The sequence below is a fragment of the Lepidothrix coronata genome, unplaced genomic scaffold (genome assembly GCF_001604755.1).
Source record: "Lepidothrix coronata isolate B3197 unplaced genomic scaffold, Lepidothrix_coronata-1.0 Scaffold81, whole genome shotgun sequence".
Lineage (NCBI taxonomy): Eukaryota > Metazoa > Chordata > Aves > Passeriformes > Pipridae > Lepidothrix > Lepidothrix coronata.
This window is the reverse complement of record NW_016690261.1, coordinates 1,044,063-1,067,580: the sequence shown is the minus strand read 5'-3', so window position 1 is coordinate 1,067,580 and position 23,518 is coordinate 1,044,063. Positions and strand designations below refer to the sequence as shown.

Sequence of the window (23,518 nt, the reverse complement as noted above, 5' to 3'; positions counted from 1 at the left end):
GCTCCCACCCCCACTTCCCCCCCCCCCTTCTCAAGCTGAACCTCTGTAGGGAGCTGGCGAACAGCAGCACACAGTCACCACAGAGGGGTTTCCAGGGCGGGATTGCAACCTTGCATGTAGCCAGCTACAACTTTATTCTCTTTACCTCTCACCCCACCCCACCTTTTTTTTTTTTTTTATTTTATTTTTGTGAGAGAAAGGCAGAAAGGAAGAGGGAAGGAAAATTGTATTTGCCTCCTTTTCTAACAATAATTAAATTAAAGTTGTAAAATGCCTGGGAGTTTAACACTGACCGGCCAGGTTTTCAATGGCTTGTCTTTTTTTTTTTCTTTTCTGCAAAGAACTGTTGGTTAATGGATGAATGGATCTGATCAAACTGAGAAAGAATATGCTAGATACATGCCTTTGAGTAAGATTTCTGCTGCCTTTATGCAATGAAGCCTTTTTGCTTTGAGTAATTCTGATCCAGTTGACGTCTGGTCAGAATTAGAGAGAGATTCACCGAGACTTCCGATTTCTTGCTGCATGACTGCCTTTGCTGCAAGTGCTAGATTTGCAGCCGTGAACCTGATGCCACAGGAGATGTCTTGCAGTACTGAGACCTCTCATTTTTTAGGATACCTTCCTCCAAACCAGAGTTGTGTCATAAGGATTGGAGCTCTGAGGTGAACATTAGAAAATGCAAGCCTCCTCCAAGATCCCAGTATTTAAGCCTGATGATTTATTAGGTCTTCCCTTACCAACACACAAAATGCATCTATTTTCCCCATTCATATTGCTTTTGGACTAGTAGAAGAAAGCCACAAGGAGTCAGAAAGACTGCAAAAAGGAAAGGAAAGCATTTGTTTCCAGCTAGGTGAAATTCAGGCATTAAATTACTGACGTAGGTCAATGGTAGGATTTCCCTTCCACCCTCCTTGGCTTTTAATCAGCCTGGGTGTCTTCTCCCCTAAAGGATAAAGAGTACTGACAGCCATCGCTGCTTATAATCAGTAACTCTGATGCTTGGAGTGTTGGCAATGAGATATTTTCACCAGACCTATTTAGATCTCTCCACTTCTACCAGGCTAGTTTTGCAGAACATTGGGAATAAGCGCTATGTCAGATATGGATGAGACTCCGAAGATGATCTGCATGTTTTACATTTTTCACAAATTTTGGGTGAGTGGTTAAAATATTTCTTTTAAGAGTATGTGTGTGTGTGTGTGTGTGTTGTATGTGAGAGAGAACTGAAGACTTCTGCTTGAAATGAGCTCTGTTACATTGTGTATAACTTGAGGGGGAATCAAAAATCAGTTAAAATTATTTGCTTGTGTAAAGATAAAAAATTTCTCTAATTGAAGAGAGCTGTTGAGTGCACTGAAGTAGGAGGTTAATGTATTTAATCTCATTACAGAAGAATTCCTCCACAGAAGTCATCTGGGGGTGAGTGTGTGTGTGTGTGTGTGTGTGTGTGTGTGTGTGTGCATATCTGTGTGGGTGAGTGTGCGCTTTGTAAATGTATAGCTAGGAGTAAAAAACCCAACATAAAAGAGTTTTAAGAAATGTGTGATGGGGAGAATGTGTCAGTATTCTCTCTGTTGAATTAAGCTGCCGTTTTCAGCACTGAATATTTTTCTTTGGATTCCTACCATGGTATTTCCACCAACGGTTAAAAATCAAGGTAGGAGGGGAAGACCTTGGTGCGCTGTTCACTGGGGAGGTTCTGAAGGGAAGGGGGAGCTGGGTGATAGGGGAGGTGGGAAATCTCGTAAAATGGTGTTTCTTTTCTCTTAAATTAGAAACGTGAAACTGAACTGACAGCCATTTTATGTATATTTATGGGGCTGGTCATGAAAAAGATCCAAGGAAGCATTGAAATGCACCCCACACAAACAGAACCAGAACAATTCCTACTGTGACCTCACTGTTTTAAACACCGCAGGCATTTGACTCACTAGGAGTTGCCTATCAACCCTTTAATCAATGCATGTCATCCAGTTTTCGAAAGTATGGGAATTAGAAGTGACAGGAGGTTTGGTTTTTTTGTTGATTAACAATCCATTCTCTACCCTAATGAAGACATACATAAACTTTATTTCCATTTTAAATTTTACAGGGCTGTACTATTATGGTACTTTCTTTTTTTTTTTCTCCTTATCCTTACAGGAAATAAAATGTATGCTTGCTGCTCTACAGTAACTTTGGAACAGGACCTCAACAAAAAAATGCATATCTGGATGCTGCAGACGATCGCGTTTGCTTTAACATCGCTAGTCCTTTCGTGGGCAGAAAGCATCGAGTATTATGGGGAAATCTGTGATAATGCATGTCCTTGTGAGGAGAAGGACAGCATCTTAACAGTGAGCTGTGAAAACAGAGGGATCATCAGCCTTTTTGAGATCAGTCCACCAAGGTTCCCTGTCTACCACCTCTTGTTGTCTGGGAACCTTTTGAACAGGCTGTACCCAAACCAGTTTGTCAATTACACCGGGGCTTCAATTTTGCATCTGGGGAGCAATGACATACAAGACATCGAAACTGGGGCCTTTCATGGTCTGAGAGGTTTAAGGAGGCTGCATTTGAACAATAACAAGTTGGAACTTCTACGGGATGACACTTTCCTTGGGCTAGAGAGTTTGGAATACCTACAGGTCGATTATAATTATATTAGCATCATTGAACCCAATGCCTTCAGCAAACTGCATTTGCTGCAGGTGCTGATTCTCAATGATAACCTCCTCTCCAGTTTGCCCAACAACCTTTTCCGTTTTGTGCCCTTAACTCACCTGGACCTGAGGGGTAACCGGCTGAAGCTGTTGCCCTATATGGGCCTCTTGCAGCACATGGATAAAGTGGTGGAGCTGCAGCTGGAGGAAAACCCCTGGAATTGCTCTTGTGAGTTGATTGCTCTAAAGGATTGGCTGGACAGTATCTCATACTCTGCTCTGGTGGGAGATGTAGTTTGTGAGACCCCTTTCCGCTTACATGGTCGAGACTTGGATGAAGTCTCCAAGCAGGAGCTTTGCCCCAGGAGGCTCATCTCTGATTATGAAATGAGACCTCAGACACCACTGAGCACCACAGGGTATTTCCACACAACCCCAGCCTCGGTCAACTCCGTGGCTACTTCTTCTTCAGCTGTTTACAAATCTCCCTTGAAGCCCCCCAAAGGGACCCGCCAACCCAACAAGCCAAGGGTGCGCCCCACCTCCCGCTTGCCCTCAAAAGACTTGGGATACAGCAACTATGGCCCCAGCATTGCCTACCAGACCAAATCCCCGGTGCCTTTGGAGTGCCCCACTGCCTGCACTTGCAACTTGCAGATTTCCGACCTGGGCCTCAATGTCAATTGTCAGGAGAGGAAGATTGAGAGCATTTCTGAACTGCAGCCCAAACCCTATAATCCTAAGAAGATGTATCTGACGGAAAACTACATTGCACTGGTCCGCAGGGCAGATTTTGTGGATGCCACCGGGCTGGATTTGCTACATCTGGGCAATAATCGGATCTCGGTCATTCAGGACCGGGCTTTTGGGGATTTAACTAATTTGCGAAGGCTGTACCTGAATGGGAACCGGATCGAGCGGCTGAGCCCAGAGCTGTTCTATGGGCTGCAAAGCCTGCAGTACCTCTTCCTGCAGTACAATGTCATCCGGGAGATAGAGGCAGGCACCTTTGAATCTGTCCCCAACCTTCAGCTCTTGTTTTTGAACAACAATCTGCTGAGGTCTTTGCCAGGGAACATTTTTTCTGGTCTGTCTCTCTACAGGCTGAGCCTGCGGAGCAACCACTTCTCCTACCTGCCAGTGAGCGGGGTGCTGGACCAGCTGAAATCCCTGCTGCAGATCGACCTGCACGAGAACCCTTGGGACTGCACCTGCGACGTGGTGGGCATGAAGCTGTGGCTGGAGCAGCTCAACACCGGTGTCCTGGTGGACCAGGTTATCTGCGAGTCCCCTAAGAAGTTTGCCCAGAGCGACATGCGGGCCGTCCGGGCGGAGCTGCTGTGCCCCGACTACTCGGATATCGTCGTCTCCACGCCCACACCGTCCCCGGGCCAGCTGCCGGCCAGGACCACCCCCTCCTCTTCCACCGTGCGCCTCAATGGCACGGCGGCGGCGGGCGGCTCCGCGCCCGCGGGCGGCGCCGGCGGCGGCACTTCCTCGGTGCCGCTGTCGGTGCTGATCCTCAGCCTGCTGCTGGTCTTCATCATGTCCGTCTTCGTGGCGGCCGGGCTCTTCGTCCTGGTGATGAAGCGGCGCAAGAAGGGCCAGGGTGACCACGCCAGCGCCAACAACTCCGACGTGAGCTCCTTCAACATGCAGTACAGCGTCTACAGCGGCGGCCACCACCACCATCACCACCCTCACCTGCAGCAGCACCCGCCCCACCGCGGCGGCGGGGGCGGTGGCGGCGGGGGCGCGGCGCTGCCCAAGGTGAAGACCCCCGCCGGCCACGTCTACGAGTACATCCCGCACCCCCTGGGCCACATGTGCAAAAACCCCATCTACCGCTCCCGGGAGGGCAATTCGGGCGAGGATTACAAAGACCTTCACGAGCTCAAGGTCACCTACAGCAGCCACCCCCTGTCGCCCGGGGGGGGCGCGCCGCCGCCCCCTCCGCCCCCACCGCCGCCGGCGCCCGGCGGGGAGGACGCGCCGGGGCGCAGCCCCGCGTACAGCGTGAGCACCATCGAGCCGCGGGAGGAGCTGCTTTCCCCAGTGCAAGACGCCGATCGCTTTTACAGGGGCATTTTGGAGCCCGACAAACACTCCTCCTCCACGCTGGGCACTCCCGGCTCCACCCTCCCCGACTACCCCAAGCTCCCTGCCGCCTACACCTACTCCCCTAACTATGACCTTAGGCGTGCCCACCAGTACTTGCACCCGGGGCCGGGGGACAGCAGGCTCCGGGAGACGGTGCTCTACAGCCCCCCGAGTACTGTCTATGTAGAGCCCAACAGGAACGAGTACCTGGAGCTAAAAGCAAAACTAAACGCAGAGCCGGACTACCTCGAAGTGCTGGAAAAACAGACCACATTCAGCCAGTTCTGAGAAAAAGCCTCCCTCCCCGTCCCTTCGCCAGTTTCAGCAGCTCCTTCTCTAGAGTATTTGTATTTAACAACCACACGCAAAACAAAGAAATGCTGACCTCCCACCTCGCCCACCTTCTTTTTTCCCCCTTTAATGCATTTTATTGTAGGGTGAAGTGCCTTGGCACAGGACTTTTCAGCTTCGGGGAATGATTCTGAAAGGGTGTGCTGTTCAGTTTAGTTTATTCTTTTTTCTTTTACTGTATTTGGAAGTCAGAAACCACCTGCTTTGTAAAATGGGCACAACACTGGTGTTGTGCGGGTGTCCACCTGTGCTTGGGGAAGGTGGCAGGAGGTTCCTGTCAGGTCATGTTCAGGTCACAAGTACAAAAGTCACTATCACTATTTTTTTATTATTATTTTTATTTTTTTCTAACAGACATTCTTTATTTTGGGTTTCTTTCTGGTTGAAGAGTACAGCGCACATTTTCCCCTTTTAGCCATGGGTGAGTCTAAATGGCTTTTTTGGAGAGATTAGCACACCCCGACTTTAATACAAGGTTTCCTTTTTTTAAGGATGTGTTTGTATACTTTCTGGACTTTTGAATTCAAAAATATATTATGATCTTTAAAAGGATCGCTGTAGATGTGGACAAATCATTAAAGAGTGCAGAGATATATGATCCATAACTGGTTAGTGAAAATAATTTATTGATGAAATATAAAAAAAATATTTTATTGTAGCACCTATTTTTATATGCACATTAGCATTTCTCTTTCCTTCACTATTTTAGGGCCTAATCCTGCAAATTCTTAACTCACTTCAGCGTCTCTACTTGTGAAAGAAGTCCCAGCTTAGGCCTTCATCCTGCAGGCACTTAAGCACATGAACAACTTTACCAATGAGTGTAGTTTTCTAGACTCACTCATTGAGCAAAGTTAGTCAAAAGCCAAAAAAATTACGATAGAGGATGCAGAACTATTCTTACAAGTAAAACTACTGGAATGTTTCAGTGTTTTTGTTTGTTTTTTTTTTTTAAATTCAAGACGAGGTCCAAAGTCTCCGTATTCCTTTAAAGTATTGCACTACACCGAGAGCTTTTTTTCCAAATATGATGTAGAATCAAAAGGACCTTTTAAATCATTAGATATAATGCCAGTTATGACCAAATCTTAAGAGACAATCTAAGACGTGAAATCCGATCACAATAGAAAAAAATCATGTTTCTATTTGAGAATATACCTTTTAGCAACCTCCTGCTTAGGAGTCTGGTTGGGCAAACTAGTGAGGGATGTGTAGAAGGCATTCATTTTATCAGGAAAAAAAAAGTGTTTCATTTTTGATTTGTCAGTTTCAATTCTTTTTTCATTTTTGCTTTTGTATTAGTTAACCAAAATATAATGATTTTGCAACTGTTGTAGCCAGTTTCTGATTGTTTAGTCAAGTACAATTGCACTTGTACAGATCCACATGTTTACTGGCATCCTGAAAGACCAAATGGTGGACTGTACACATCTATATAAAATGTCTTTCCCCTTTGGGCAGCAAGCAATGGCAAGGATATTCATAAACACAGCATCACTGTAAGAGGGGACAACTGATATGTATCCCAGCACATGTGATTTTTTAATAGTTTCTGAATAAACACTTGGTAAATATTTCAAATGTAAGATCCTGAGGTAATGAGTATTTGAACTTTAAAATTTCTTGCCAAAATAATCTGGTTTTACATTGGATTCTCTTTACTAGCAATTATGGCTCATCAAAAAGATTTAATGTTTCTAGGTAAAACATAATGTGTTCTCTGTTTTCAAAATATGGCTTGGTAATTACCGACGTACATAACATGGGTCAGAAAGCAACATAGGGATATGTGATTCAACAACATATTGAATAGGATAACTTTATATTTACATTTTGTCTCCTTACTGAAGTGTTCTTTAATATGTGGAATAGGGTAAGTCATACTTCACATGTTTTTTTTTTCCTTCATTAGGTTATTATATATTATATTGTTTGCAGAGTTGTTCCCTAGTAAATCTTTTATTGCAAAAGGGCTCTGTTCTATTCTGCTTTTCTTACCCATGTACAATCTGTCACTTTCTACAAAAACAAAGCTATATAACTGGTCTGTTGGAACTCAAGATAAATGTTTTCTTGGCATGTGTTCTTTCTATGCCACCCACATTGAGCAAGAGCAAAAAAAAAAAAAAGAAATACAACCAGCAAGCATGACTGTATTTAGTTTGGACGGTTTAGTACGTGGAGTGTTATTTCAGTTTGAAACACAGAGATGAGGAGTGTTCTTTTGTCACAAGAGACACAACACATGGCTATTCTGTTCACTGCTCACCATCTCCTGCAGACTTCCTATTGACACTGGTGAGAGATGTGTGTGTTGCTGTCTGAGGTGCAGTTTTGGAGCCCTAATTTTGAATTACTGCCTTTATAACTATTGCTGAAACCAGTGGTCTGGTTCTCCCATTTAAACTCAGTAGAGCCACACTGTTGTTAAATGGGTATAAATAAGAAAATTTTCAGCCTTGCTGACTTTGTCAGAGAGAAATTAACTCAGTAAGGATTGAATGAGAAGTTCCTGCAAACTTTGTCCGTTCATGTGCATATATATGTTTTCTGTATGATTCTAAACCCATAAACATAAGTTTGCATAGGTGTCAATACAAACACAGGATTAGGTCCTTAATGTGAAAGGTACATTTTGCATGGCATGCTGCCACAAAGAGGCAGCATCCACAAATGAGTAAATGAGCAGGAATTACTTGATTTGTAATAGTTGACAGAAATGCCTTGGCATTCTGTTTATGCTTACATTCTGATGTTGCCTTTTCTGAGGTTAATATTACTGCTGCTTCCATGTGTTCCACATGCATTTAGTAAGTGGTAATGAAGATTTTTTCTAATCATCTACATTGCAATCAGAACAATTAATTTAAATTTTTTCAGCTTCCTATCTTCAGTACAAAAAAATATTATTGCTTCCGTTAATGGAGAAAAAAATTAAATTACATCAGTTACCTACAGAAAGTGCATTCCTGAAGATAAATCCTTAAAAAAGGATACAGAGTGAAAAATAATATTCTTTAGTCTGTTAACATCCTGAAGCATATCTGAAAGGGCTGTTTGTGAATGAGGACTTCAATGGAAGTAGAAATTCCCACACAGTGGCTACAATGATATACCCTCTTTGGATAATTATTGTAAGAAGGAGTAGACATAAGAAATAGGAAAGGAATAGACATAGACAAAGGTAGATGTGCCTCTGATTTGAAAATAGGATAATTTGTTTGAAGAAAAACTGTTTCTGTAAGAATATGGCCTTTGTTTTGCTAGCAAGATCAGTGAAACCTTCTGCATGATGATCTGCTCAGTTAGTGCTGAACAAAGGGGTAATACGGCAAGACAAAAAAATCCACACTATTTTGAGAATTCAGTATATTATTTTAGGTTGGTTATCAGACTGGTTTAGATTGGTAATTAAAGTGACTTTTCCCCTCTTTTCTTTATTTTTTGTCCTTTGACAAGTAATGTTGAGCGTGCTGAATCACTCATATGGCCTCACGTTTTATTTCAAAAGTGCATGCAATTCTGTGATAAAAGAACAAAAAAAGGTGGAAGAGAATCCTGATTTCTCAGTGTAATTACTGGAAATAAAACATAAATTGTGATAATATAAAACATATATATTTATTAGGTTAAAGAAATATTTTTTACCTTTTTTTCCCATATCAAGCCAATTCAATGTCTTAAATATGAATGGTAAGTTTAGGAGTGAGAACTTTTTCCTTTCCTTCCCCTTCCCTTTCCCTTCCCCTTCCCCTTCCCCTTTCCCTCCCCTCCCCTCCCCTTCCCTCCCCCTCCTTCAACTTAATCCCAGAAGATATACTCTGTAATTCCTAGACATTCTTACACACTGTTTGAAACACCAGATTAAAAGTCTGATATAAAGGCATCTTATACTTCTATAGTTCTAAAACCCAAATTTTTACATTTTTTTTATATTTACCATTCACTATTTTAATGGTCACTTAAGGTTGTGAAAACATGTTCAATTGATTCGCTATACTGCAGTATTTAGTTTCTGAATGTTTTCCTGTGTTTTAGTTTTTTATAAAGCTTATATCTTAAGAGTATTCTTTTTAGGAAACAGATACAGTGGTACCTTTTTCACATAATAAGTTAATTATTAAAGTAATACAAAAATGGTAAAATATCATAAAAGTGAGCTTATGACCCATGGTAAACACATTTTAGAAAATGTATTTGGAAAGGCAGGAATAGCTAATTGTAGTTGTTTGCAAATATGAAGGCAAGATCCTGGTTCTGTAGGTTCTTTAGACCTCTCTGTTTAGCTGGAGCTAAAATGTCTGACCAGCATGTTGTTTCTTACAGAAACTTAAGAGTCTGTTTAATGCATATGGTTCCCTCTCAGGGGGCAGAGTCCATTAAAGCACTATATCCTGAAGGACAGGGTAAACAAGAGCTCCTTCATTTTTAGAGGGCAGGTTCTTTATATTGCTCAGTGTCTCCAGGGAATCTGAATAGCCTTTCATTTGGTTAAAGACTGGCATACTGAAATGCAGCGTCTCCAAACCAGAGAAGGAGGCTGAAATCTTTTGCTGTCTTATGCAGAACTTAGAACACTGCTGATGCTACTGGCATTAAACAAGAAGAATGGGGAGAGAAGGGAGAGTGAATGGCAGACACAATTCCATAGCTGTCAACCTTCAAACAGTCTTCACATTTCTATTGATTATTTCATTGTAGGGAACTTGTACCTTCTCTCTGCAGCATCTACTTAACTCTGGAAAATGTAGGACCTGAAGCTAAGTAGTGACAAGAGGATGGAGGAATGAGGTGTTTCTGTGAGAGAAGACAGCAGGATAGCAGCCCTCTGAATGGGGCAGACATATTATTTGTTTTTCCCAACCTTTCTAAGAAGCTTTGCAATGTCCTCTGATGAAATAAGGACACATAGATCTCCTTACAGTTCATCAATACTGCCTTACAGATTTGTGATTATCCATCTGTGTGTAAATACTATCCTAATATCACAAGTCTTTCCAATGTTTGGTTTTTTTCCCCCCTGTTCATTATTTAGCTACATTTCAGAGTAGCTAGCAGTATGGTGATACTCCAGAAATGCTAAGCACAGTTATGCTTTAGAATAATTGTTTATTCTTAAAACACTGAACAGAACAGTTAGGACACAAAAAAAGAGGCACATTTAGGTACTAGGAACAAGAGGCAGTTAATTGAATAGTCAAAGAAGTAAAGTGTAATGAAGTTTGTAATTAAATGGCTATCAAATTAACTATTTAACTTACAGCTAATGGGCCACATTTTGCTTCTTGTTGTATAAGTACAAAACTGGATTCCATTGACTTAAGGAAGTTACAAAACATTTACCTTGCTCTTACGAGTTTGGCTTTTTGTCATTGAAATAAGCCATTCTCTTAGTATTTCTCTTTTGTAAAGTGAAAAATTTGAATACAGTAATGATAAACATTTGTAGTTCTGCTATGTACTTAAAAAACGAATCACATCTATTTCCAGTCTGCTGAACATTAACTGAACATTGCTGTAGTATAGTACTGTAAAATTTATCTTGGACCCACATTGTCCTGATTATATGGGAAGGCCATATAATCCACATGTATAGATGTGGTTCTTCAGAATGATGGACTTTATGAACAGACAGCATACCTCTATTTAATTCTGTGGACTTCGTCCTAAAACCTTCAATTAGATTAAATACCTATTAATAAAAATTATAACCTTTGTGGTGTTTGCAACTACTTTTACTGCAATTTTGCAGGCTTATATTTACAGTATTTTTAAATTTTGCAGTAAACTATAGACCATGTCAAACATAAATGATTTTTTCTGGTTGGATACATGATTACTATTGTATATCATGACATGGTTCTGAGTGACCTTCCAAAAAGGTCTAGAGTGGGATAAGATAAAAGGTTGAAATAATATTTGTCTAGTTCAGTATTTCATGTAATAAAACATTTTCTTCTCATGATTTCAACAGTATATCTGATTATATGAGCATTAGATTATTGAAGCCTTCTGGTAATTTTGTACCAATACTGTGACAAAAAAGTTTACATTTGAGGAGGGGGTCAAACAATGAGATTGCTTTTGTCAGAGACATCATATCAACTTTATTCAGAAATGCTTAACGTACTAAATTAGATTCTTAAAATAAAACTTGGGAGGTGACAATCTGGTACAGTTTTTGAATTTCTGAAAACAGTGTTTAATTACCAAGTAGATTATTATTTTAACCATCTGTATTTTTTATCATCTGTATTTTAAAAAAGAAATATATATTTCTGTGTGTATATGTATGGAAGTGTATGTGTACATATATATAAGTATGCAAATATATATGTATGCATACACTTATAGCTATCTATGTTTCTTTAATTAACATTGTCTTTACTGTGATGTAAGAATATTTCCATGTGAGTTTTGAAAGTGTTTAGGTTTGTAATGAAACAAAAGTTCTTCGTATAGCATATGTAGCTTATAAATGTTATATCCACACAGTCACCAAAAAGTCAGTCTAGTCCTTCAACATTTCAACTTTTCTAGTAAAGTAATATAAATTCGGGGTTGGAGTTGCTAGGAGCAAAAGTTCAGCTCAAATGCAGTTTGCAACTAGCTGAGTATGGATTGAGGGGCATTAATGTTCCTGTATTTTAAGGCTCTACCTTTTACATTTCATGTACCATCACATGGCTAAACTGGCCTGAACTTGACCTTGCTGTAACTTCATTACCATAGAAATTATTTTGTCCAGTCAAATGGATAAATAGACACATACCAAATGTATTTATGAGTATGACAGCAGTTCTTACAAAGGTCTCACTATCAGATATCTGAATTTAGTTTTAAATTACTGAATTCATAACTGCGTTTAATTATGCAGTAATTACTAAGTGACAAAGATTTGTTCTCTTTCTAAAAGTTGAACTTAGGTGAACTGATCAGGTTTTTAGTTTCAGCTATAATAAAGCTGGAAGTCCCAATGGCAGTTTTCTGCTAAAAATTAAAGCAGTGTTGTTCACAGCATTGGTACTCTTCAGCCACAATACAATTTTACAATTGTAATTTTTTTTTTTTAAATATGGAAAATTAAACATTTTAAAAGCATTTTCAGGCTGGCAGTTTGCTAAGTTGAATCGAATATATCATTAATTTTGTCTAAAATTTATTAATAATCCAATTAAAAATAGTTTTGATATAATTTTTTAAGTCATTCAGACAAGTCTTTATAAGTGATGTAATGATGTGTTTGCATGAGTTTATGTGTAGATACATACGGTACTGCACATTCAGTTAGATGGTTATTTGGTAATTTATAGCAAACCCAAAAGTGTAGATTACAATATACTTCACATTAAGCTCAAAATTCAAGAATATGTCCATTTTTCTGTTTGCAAATTTATAAGAAATGCCTACATTGACATCAAAGAACTTGAACCACATACTTTCAAAGAATGAATATTCTGCTGAATCATTTATTCTTAAATATAAATATCTTCCTTGAGTTATGATGAAAAGTGCATCAAAGGAAAAATTGGCTAATCAATGTATTTGATGTTTTTGAAGTAAATGAAAGTCCTGCAATTGATTTTGGTTTTTGAAAGTATGGAATGTCTTTACACTTTATGCTCTTCCTGATAGATACTGTTTATTAGCCTACCATGCATAAGGAAAGTCCCTGCTACAAAGGTGTTTCAAATCTCAAATGGCAATAACATGACTATCGGTTACAGCTTTGGCTGTTTCTTCAGGTTGTTTTATTTTTTCAGTGATTAAATTATGCTTGTCTTTTAAGGGTGGATATTTTTGTTTATTCCATCCAAACATAGCATGCAATGTAGTCAATACTAGTCGTGGAAATGATTTAAAAACACTACATATTGAGGGATTCCTAAAGTTTATAACATTAATGTTTAAAACCATTCTAACTCTTCGAAATGGAGTTAACAGTTACACATTTTCTGTTTTAATTTTCTGTTTCCTTGTCATTCTTTTTTTCCTACATATTACTGAATCATACTGCCTATCTTTGCTTTGAAGGCTGCTTTTTATTTTGAGTACAGAGCAGGGATCTAAGGTATTGTGATAATATAAAACAGAGGCAGTGAAGAGGTGTGTTTGGTTACGTAGCTCTGATAGCTGGTGTAAAACCTTAAGTAAAGTCAAAGGAAATTATGTTTTAGGTAGGGATTTTTTAAAAAGTTCTATCTATAGCATCATTCATGTAAACCTGTAACACAAATACCTACTCACATAAACATGTAGGTGATTCTGGAGCAGCAGACAGTTAAAAATTTCATGGTTTTTTGTGAATAACTTTTTAAAATGCACCTTGTCTTAAAAAGAGGAACTGTCTTATAATTAGGCAATGCTTATATAATGAAGCTTTTCATCATATTAATTTAAATGGTAAAATTAACTCGTTATTGACAATTTCTGATCAGGTTTGAAATGTTTGGTTTTTTCCTTTTTGGCATGACTGGTAATAGCTACCAACAAATAAGTGGCAACATACTATAATATGTTGAACAGTAAGATCTGTTAGGTTTATTGTGCAATATATTGCTTAATAAGTTTTAAATTGTAGAAATCTACTGATGCATATTGTACTTACTTGTACGTTAATTCTTCCTTAAGAATACTTTTTCCTAAAGAATAAGAAGTTACTACTCCTTTGAGAAAAGTTTTTTCTATAAATACAAAAAGTGGTTAAGAAAATGGTTCTAAATTCACCAATTTTTTAGAAATGTAATTGAATGTATTTATGATGGTTAATATTTTTTCATCCATACATAATTTTATACAATGAATGTATTCTATAATTTTCAGTATATTTTATATACTGAATGCTGTCTGTAATTAAATATTTCTTAGGAGTTGTTGGATTACTAAAAAGTTTTGTTAGATTTGATTAGGATCAGAGCTTTAACTGTGGAGGAAAAAAAAAGTCTCATCAATTTGTCTTCATACTATTTATCTTATGAAAAATTATCCAAATTACTCAGATTGATTTTTTTCATGTCAAAATAAGTATTTATTTTACCTCACACACTGTTTAAATGTTTGAAAATTACTAACTGCTTTATATAGTCATCTATGGTGAAATAACAAAAATTTCCAGCTTTGGCCTGATGAATACTATGTAATTTCAATTTACAGTTACATAGTGAAACTGTTTTCTTTTATGTTTGTCTTACACTTAGGTACCCTTATCTCCAGCTCTGTGTGTTGATGTAAGGCTTCACAAGTGTTCATTTAATCATTAAAACTCAATATTATTTTACAACCCTAAGAGAAAAACAATTTAACACAGCAATGAAGACAAAATTTCCAAGATAGATTTTGGTTCTCTGACTACTTCCACATGTGGATAATTTGATTGAAGAGAGTAGTCTCACCAGATTCAGTCAGAGTTTTTTGTGTAACGTACCTTTATGTTTGGAGTTTGATTTTAAATATATGTCTAACACATGCAGGCTTACTTCAATCCTCAGACTGAGTTCTGATTTGTCTGATGGAGAAATGTGCGTTTCTGAACATATTAGGATAATGTTACTGTTACCAAAGTATTTTCTTCCTCTTAAAAGAGTATGTTTTGATATTTCTCATGTAGACCATATACAATTAGTTGTGTGTATCAGAAAGCATTTTGATATATTCAGAAACACCTGAGGATCTTGAAATCTAAACTGGTTCAGTTTCTGAAATGCTTCATTTTTGTTTTCCTATATTTTGTTTTCAGTTGAATGTTGCTGGCTTGAAAAGGTTACTCCTCATAATGTTTAAACTGAGTGGCAGAAGGGTACTGGGAGGATTAAATGAATATTTTTATTTATTCAGAGATTTGAACTGTAAAGCCATATGTAGAATATAAGTTCTTATAGGTTCTGAATGTCCTCATTTTGTCTTGTCTTCTAAAACAAGGCTTAGGGTGTTTGGTGGTTTGGTTTTTTTTATTAGAATAGGTATTGCAGTATTTGAATGAAATATAAAGATGTTAAATAGCTGTCATTCAAACTCTTCAATAAGAATTGTTGGTTTTATTATTGTTATTTTTCTCCTCAAGCTCAGAAAAATCAGGTCATGCTTATTTTTGGGACTTACAGGGTTTTTAGGAGGTGAGTGAACAATTGCTAAGAGGCCTTTCCCCTCTTTATGTTACAGCAAGTTAAATGACCCCAGTGATTAAATAGGAGCCCTTTTTAGTGAATTCATGTTTGGGAATAGGGTCAATATATATTTATTTCTGCATTTTAATACCAAAAAGATTAACATTGTCAAAATTGTCTATTAATACTGAAAAGGAAGTAGTTATTCCCAGGGCGGAGACTCTGAAAGCAAGTATTCTTTTCACCAGAAGTTAAATCAAAGATTTTAACTGTCCAAATGAAGAGATGCAAAAGTAAAAGTATACAGAACATAGAGTATTTAATACTTAGAATATTACTAATTCTTAGATTCGTAAGCATTCTTTTTAGATATGTGCTATTTTTCAGCCCTTCATATGAAAGTCTTACATATAAATGATGTTTTAGCTATAATTAGGGCAACACAGTCAGAAGAGAGGCAGGTATTTTGATCTATCTTATTTTATATAATCCTAGAAAAAATTCATTTTGGTTGGCTTATTTTATTTTTTTCATTACACAGGCATCAAAATTCTTCATGTCAAATTTGGAAATTATGATGTCACAAAATGTCTCAGAGTCTGGGCAAATAATAGTTCAGTAGCAGCATTAAAATTGCTACAGCAAAGTGAAATTTGAAATTAAGATATGATGTTCTGTGACCATGGGAGATATTTGTGAGAGTGCTTTGTTGACAACTAATTGATAATTATGGTGTGTATTCTTCTAACACCTTTCTTCCCAAAGGATCCTAAAGTGCCTTACAAAATTAGGGCCTGTTCCTGCCCTGATTGAAGTCAATGGGAGCACTGCCAATGGGAACAGCACTGGGCACTTAAGAAGCTAATAAAAGCTGCATTCAAACATCACTTCTGCCACTGAAATGTGAAACTGTTCAATTTACACAGCAATACTCCCAGTGGTTTGAGACAGGAAGTGAATATTATCATATACAGCTTGCAAATTTTAAAAAGGAAATATGATTTTAGAAGGGTACGTGGTACAAATTAATATTAGTGTAATAGCACAGCCTTTGTTAAAATTTGAGTTTTCATCCAAACACATTTCTTGTATTTTTTCAGAAGATTTGAACATTAGTTCCAGTAGATGTAATGACTGATACCATTTTCATTATTCATATGTTGTATACACATATTTTGGAGATCAGATTTGCATGGTTTTGGTACAATAATTAAAATAATTTCAGAAAAATATAACGTGGAAATACTAGAAATCTTCTATAATAATTGTATCTTTCTGCTGGTTAGTTTTTAATGTCTAGCTGAGAAAGCCTGATATTCAAATCAATATTTTGCGTATATTTCCACATTTGTTCACTTTACGTATTGAGCTGATTGCTGTGATATGCAAAGAACAGGATTTGATGTTTGTATACCTGAAATGCAAGTTGAAAGCAAGCATTATACCCTGTATTCTGATATTTTTCTTTATTTTTAATATAGAGGCCTTTCATATAGAAATTTTGCCAGCTACAAAATCATTAAGCAGCATGCATAGATGCAAAAAAAAAAAAGGTGAGAACTAATGCAGATATTTGTTTTTCACTCTGCATTTTTTTCTTGACCATTTATATTGATGAATAAGGAATAATTAAATTATTTAGCATTTAAAAAACTATTACAATTTAACAAATGAAAGAGGAAAACTTAGCTGTTGGACTGTTTTGTTTGTCTCTAGTTAGATACTTTAAGATGGGCAGCTCCAAGAATAACTAACCATCACAACAAGCTGTCTAGTTGAATATGTAGCAACTGAAGTCTTTGAATTAGATGAATATACATGCTCTATATTCAGAAAGAAGTTTTGAGATTACAGGGACAAATAAATTCAACAATAGTCTTATTGAATCTTTCTAGTCTTATTGAATAAATATTTACTAAATCTACTGGCAAAATTGCAGAAAAAAAACCCAACAAAAACAAAACCAAAAGAACTACCCCAAAACCAAACTGAAAAACAGATCTAATGCAATTTTTAAAATAATATTCTCCTTTTTATACGGTATCTGGATAAAATATTTACAGTAATTGAATAATTTGGGACATCCGTGGACAGAAGGTTTGTAAGGTAGTTCATAAAAGGGGTTTTCAGAGAAACAACAGCATATGGTATGCATCTCTTACGTAGATGTGGCTTTCAAGTAGTTCTGAATATGGAGAGGAAGGCACTCAGAACTTAATTGCTCAGTAGATCTAAATGTCTCCGTCTACTAGAAACACATTATTTTACAACCTTTTCTAACAATAAGAACCTCGAAATATACAAATTACTAAATCTATGCTGAATGAACAAGTGCCATGTTTTCTTACCTTTCTGGCTAGAAAACTCACATCTTCTCCAATAAGAATTTAACGTAAGTAAAAATAATTTCTGGAATAACTATTCCAGAAAGCCACAGACAGATATGAACAACAATCACTGAAGTTAACAGCCAGTTCTTTCCATTTTGTTTCATATGTGTTTTCAATAAAAGTGTTACATTCTTAATACTTTTAAACAAGTCGTTATTATGTCATAAACATAGATTATAATAAAAGATATCGAGGTTGATATTGCACTGTCTCTATTAGGCATGCACAGGCAAAAGCAAGAAGGCAGTAATTATGCATGTACTGATGACAGGCCAGGAGGAATTTAGCGCTTCAGTCAAAAATATAGGATTAGATTTTATCCTAAGGATAGGATTAGTGTGTGATCTCATGGTCACTTAATAGGTTTCCTGTTAAATCTTCCCTAAGGCCTTTTTTTGCAGTCCTTAGCCAGGCAAAACACCCAAAGAAATCAGGGCACTTTTGCTTAGCAAAGAAGTTTTCAATTCTTCTTTAGACTTCAAATTATTTAATACATACATATAATAAATAAAGGGCTAAATGACAGTTACTAAAAAAAAATTAAGATCAAGTTTCATGCCTTTAAGTATCTGGGCCTAAATGACTAATGCAATACAAAGATCACATATCCATCTCATATTAGCTGTTGTCCAATTCTGCATTCTTTGCTGATTTCCATTTTGCTCAGCAAAGCATTGTAGGATCTGACCTTTAAAATATTTTGTATTGTATTTCTTCAGTAATAAATATTCTGTAAGACTTTATTGTGTACTATAATACTTTTCATTAAGCATCTTTTTATTGGCATATTTGTAACCATTATAGGAAACATCAACTTTTTGTGATAAAGTGAGGTAAAAATAGCATTTGTTTTCTTTTTTTGTGGACATGCTCAATATAAAAATCAACTCACATCATTTTCCCAAGGAAGTGCTATTTGTCAAATGTGGTTTAGAATTTCTTAAATAAAAATCTCCCTGACAAACAAAACAGAACTTTGCCTAAAATAAAAAAGAAAACCATTCAGCTTATCTAGTTTTAAATTGAACTAAAACCTTTGTCAAATGTCTCAAAGTTTGGACATGTCTTTCCAATTTTGAAAAAAAAAAAACAACAAAAAACAACAAAACCTGTCAGTAAACAAATGGTTCATCTAAACTTTAGAAACAGCTGAATGCTATTGTACAGAATGTACTGCTTTATATTATTCAGTTTATTAATATGCCATAGTAATTAAGTGTATAAAATACACATTTTTTTACACAGTCACCTCATAATTGCAAGCTATAACAATGGATTTTTTACCAATGCATTGTATTGTTTAGGTTTCAAAATAATTTATATAATTAATAAGGAAATAATCCTTTAATATTTGTTTTATTTGGTCTTTAAAAAGCCATACTCAAAAAATAAAAATAAAAATAGGCCAAGCAATGTTTTTTTCACATAATGTTTTTAAATGGGTTATTGTCAAATAGAATGTATAATTAAAAGTGCAGATCTATAGCAAAAATAACACTTTTAATAGTTAATATATTGCTCATTTTTAGATTTGCATGCGCTGAACAATATGAGTAATTTTACTTCCAGGAATTTAATAATATCTCCAGGACCTACTTATGGGAGTAAAATTCTTCATATGTCTAAGCATTTGCAGGACTGAGCTTTCAGTTTTTGATTGTTTAATCAAATGGGAAAAATATCTACTCAGTAGTCACTGGAGCTTTTCAGCTCATGAAATTGGTTCATGTATTTTTGTCTGACACTTTCTGCATTATCCTTCAATGAACAGTAAAGAAAGCAAGTATCAAATAATACCTCACAAATCCAGTGAGATACTTAGCAGAATGATCCAAAGATTGTGTTTAGATTGATAATATTTGTATTTGCAGTATTAATCATAAAGCATTAGAAACATTAGAGAAAATCATATATACATAACTTTATAGACATATACGTATATGACATGTATACTTTTAGTTGTCACTTATACAGCATCATAGGTGTACATGATATCTATGTATGCTCATAGATGTATATAAAAGTCTCATGAACTTGAAAGCACATTAGACCTAAATTATGCAGCAAGGTACGACCTTAATGTATCCGACAATTTAACTGAGTTCTGTTACAATGTTAGTTTATTAAAGGTGTCAGATTATTTTCATTGTTACTGGTATATTTCGGGGGAGGGGAGGGAGGAGGAGGAACCACCGAACAAAACAAAGAAAGCAACAAAAGAAATCCCAAACCTGGAATATGTAATGAAGACTCTTTTCATTCTGACAGAGAAGTGCTATTCCTGTGGTGCTTAGGCACTTCACAGGAGAAGAGTTTTTTGCAATATGATGTCTCCTGTGGTGCAGTGAGGCGTGAAGCAATACAAGAGGTAGAAGGAACTGAAGAATGTCATATAAGGAAGTGCCACATCATAGGAATCATTCACAAGTGGAAGACAGCTGTTGTTATGAACTATTAAAGACAACAGCAGGGTGTTCATCCCTTTCAAGGTTTTAGAAGCCCGAGACGGCATTTCGTTCTATCTTTCTCCCTCTGCTGTCTGTCCTCCTCCCTCTCAAAGGTCTTCTATGCCATGTACCTTTTATCGTAGCATGCACTGAATCATGAGGGTTTTGTCATTTGTTGCCCTCTCTTTTGCCCTTCAGTTAAAGATTAGCTGGGATGGGGCATCATAGGACCAAAGAAAAGCTCTGAGGCTAAAAAAATCACTGCAGGTAGGAAGGACTAAAGAGAAACAATAAGCAGACAAGCTGAAAACCTACTGAAATGGCTGAAAGTTCATATTGTTTGGAGGGAGATGCATTTCTAATTGTATGCCTGGTGACATTAGAGGTATCCTCAACTTTGTACAGTTGTAACCTGTAAGATTATTAAGTTTAGACATGGTGACCATGGTTGGTTTGGGTAATGGGGATGAGCAAGAAGAAAACTAAATTAGCAGTAACATTGACTGCTCTTACTAGACCAAGTGGTATTCTTTAGCTATGTACACATAACTCCCATAACTTTAGTAACTTGTTTTACCTAAATCAAAATATGATTAGCCATGAGTATACTTTTAACTTCTGTGTATGTATATACACACAAGAAAAGGATAGCTGTATAGCTTTGTGCACTGTGGAGTTTTTTTACAGGATTGTAACAAAATAGTGGCCTAAACTTTTTATGCTAAAAACCCCTTGATGGTTGTAGCATCCAGATTGTGTAATCTACAAATGATCTGCATAATGATTTCCTGTGAAGATTTGTATACAAGCTGTGGCCTTGAGTTATGCTGATGAACATGTGACTTATACTGATGAACTCCAGTGATGTTTCTGTCTGGCAGTTACACCTGATTTAGGTCAAACTAAGTGAAAGGATGTGCAAAGGATGCGTCCAGAGTGCATTAGTCTGCTTCTTGAGGTAAAGCACTTCAGAATAATGAAAAAAAGCTTTAATTTAAATTTATATTCAACATCTGGGAAACCTAATTTGAGCTATTGTCACTTATTTAGCATACAACATGGTTCAAAAGCAACTGACACAGAGGTCACATGTTGCAGACATAAAATTTGAAAGCATGACGGAGTTCAGATTCTGATAGGCTCCTTCTCAGTGCAGCTGCATATAATTGAGAATGACACAATGCCCCCAAACCAACAGCCATATACTAATGATACTATTAGATGTTATGTTTTCTCACAGATTCACCTCATTGAAGCAGATATTAGTAATTAAACACCAGAGATGATACTTCATCATAATGTTTTCACTATTACAGATTCTTTAGAAAACAATATCTGCATTAATCTAGACATTGTGTAGAGGGGAATACAAGTAATTTCAGTTGTATTCAAAATTTTTACGTACTGTTTTTCTCCTCGTTTTTTAGGTGCACAGCTTTATCATACTGAAAAGTGAATTTTAAGGGTGTTTTGAGCTGTTCATTCTTTTCAGCGTCAGGACTGTCTTTTACAAAGAGCATTTTTTTTAATGTAAAATTGCCTATTAAGATATTTTAGCACTGAATGTCAAAATTATTCTGTGATGACCTGCATTTGAAGACATAGAATATGATCTCTAACAAAGCAATATCCTGATAGTTGCTAATTAAAGATATTTTATTCTCTGGGAGAATGCTCTAGATAACTATTTCAATAGCTTTGTTCTTTTGTCGTTATTACACAATGTTTCTATTGCTTTCACACATTTGTTGGTATCTGCCAAGCAGAACCAAATTTAGCCTGAAGCCTGGAGGAAGATAAAAGGAAAATATATTAGGCATATGGATGATAATTTGGAGGGGAAAAAAAAGTGTTGAAAATCTTATGCTCATGTTTTTGGTTACACAACCTATATGCCAACTTTTGCATATACATATTATGCACAATTGCAGATGTCAAAGTTTACATCAACAAACAAAAGTTTTATATGCAAAATTACACCCTGAGTTTTATATCCACCTTTTAATATTATACATACAGCAGCTTATGTAGGAAAATTGACCCAACTAACAGAAGTAGTTCAGGACATTTGGAAAACTGGTATTACAATTCTGATCATTATTAGAAAGTATTAACAGTATGCTGAAAAATACTTTTCCACATCTTTTCTGACATTAATAGAACATTAAGTCTTCAGTGCATATTATATCTTGCTATGACACTTCTGATGATTGTAAAGGTTTCCATCTGTAACAGGAATTACAAATACGTTACAAATTATTTCTAATTGTACCACCCCTCTAAACTTTTAATCTTCACTACATTAGAAACTTTTATTTTGCAGTTATCATTTTATTTTCTTTTCAAAAACTGCTTTTATTTATAGCCTTTACTAACTGATTAGTTCTAAGTAAGAAATAAATTTTCTTCTCAACTCCCTACTTTACAGTTGATTGACATATCATATGTACGTTGAACTTTCTGTTCCTCTGGGTTAGTCAGACCTGCTGCATTGCATGAATTTATTAATGCTCTATTGTTTTGAATTGCTTTTTGCCTAACTGTCCTAAAACATTCTTATTTGCAGTCCATGTACAAGTCAGCCATTGCAAAATGAAAAGAAAATCTAATCTCATTGAAATTACAGTCCAATGGTGAGTCAGACTTTCCCAGAGTGTTCTAAGTAGGAGTACTGAGGGCAGTGAATACCTAGAAATGAAACTGATTTGAAGTTTCAAAACTTTCAAAGGTGATTTGTGAATTCTTATTATATTCTAAAACTATCATATCTGTGTACCTCGTGTGTCTTTTTGTGATTACAGATTGTTATTTGCTATAATATTTCACTGTGAGAAATGCACTTTATACTAGTTTCAGGGTAAATTTTTTGTTCCAATCAGTGTGATCGGATTGGAGTCATAGATCCAGACTGACTTTTATTTGAAGCCTTTATGAGGTAATTCACTTCATGTGGAGATGGTCTAAATTTAATGCATAAGTTTACTTCCTTCTTACTTTAAAATTACAGTAGTTCAGTACATAAATTTATATTAAGAAGAATAGACTGTGTTCAGTAGATGTGTTCTGGAAATAAAATTATTATTTTAAGGAAACTAAAGGCATGAAGAGGCCTTAAATTTTTTTCAGAAGAATGGTTAGGGTTTTTTTTTAATTGTTACTGCTTTTATTCAAGTTACAGAATAAGACCTAGATTTGAATATTAATAAAGAGACTATTCTTGGAGAATTTAGGAGTGTAACAACTGAATAACTCTAAGTAATAACTCCAGGTAACACACACAAAAAGTTTAAAGTGGGTTTTTTTTTCAGTAACAAAGCAACTTCAGTCAATGAGTGGTAAAAGATTTTCCTTTCTAAGTTTTCCATTTTAAACCAAGAAAACACTTGTGGAAGTCACAATCTGTCTTTCATGTAGTAGCCAGTATGTTGGGGATTGTTTTTGCTGGCTAAGAGTCATTTAAAAACTGGGCTACAGAGGTC

The 23,518-nt window shown here is 36.4% G+C and overlaps 1 protein-coding gene across 1 annotated transcript; it reads left to right on the top strand.

The window, feature by feature from the left end:
* Nucleotides 1–943: 943 nt before the first annotated feature.
* SLITRK5 (SLIT and NTRK like family member 5) lies at nucleotides 944–6,432 on the top strand. The gene is made up of 2 exons (XM_017820305.1): nucleotides 944–1,161; nucleotides 2,149–6,432. Exon 2 carries the CDS (start codon nucleotides 2,157–2,159, stop codon nucleotides 5,034–5,036), a length of 2,880 nt encoding a protein of 959 aa, XP_017675794.1. The 5' UTR covers nucleotides 944–1,161; nucleotides 2,149–2,156; the 3' UTR covers nucleotides 5,037–6,432.
* The last annotated feature ends 17,086 nt before the right edge of the window (nucleotides 6,433–23,518 follow it).

Coding starts and splice junctions, on each gene's coding strand:
- SLITRK5 (XM_017820305.1), top strand. CDS start 2,157: ATGTATGCTTGCTGCTCTACAGTAACTTTGGAACAGGACCTCAACAAA.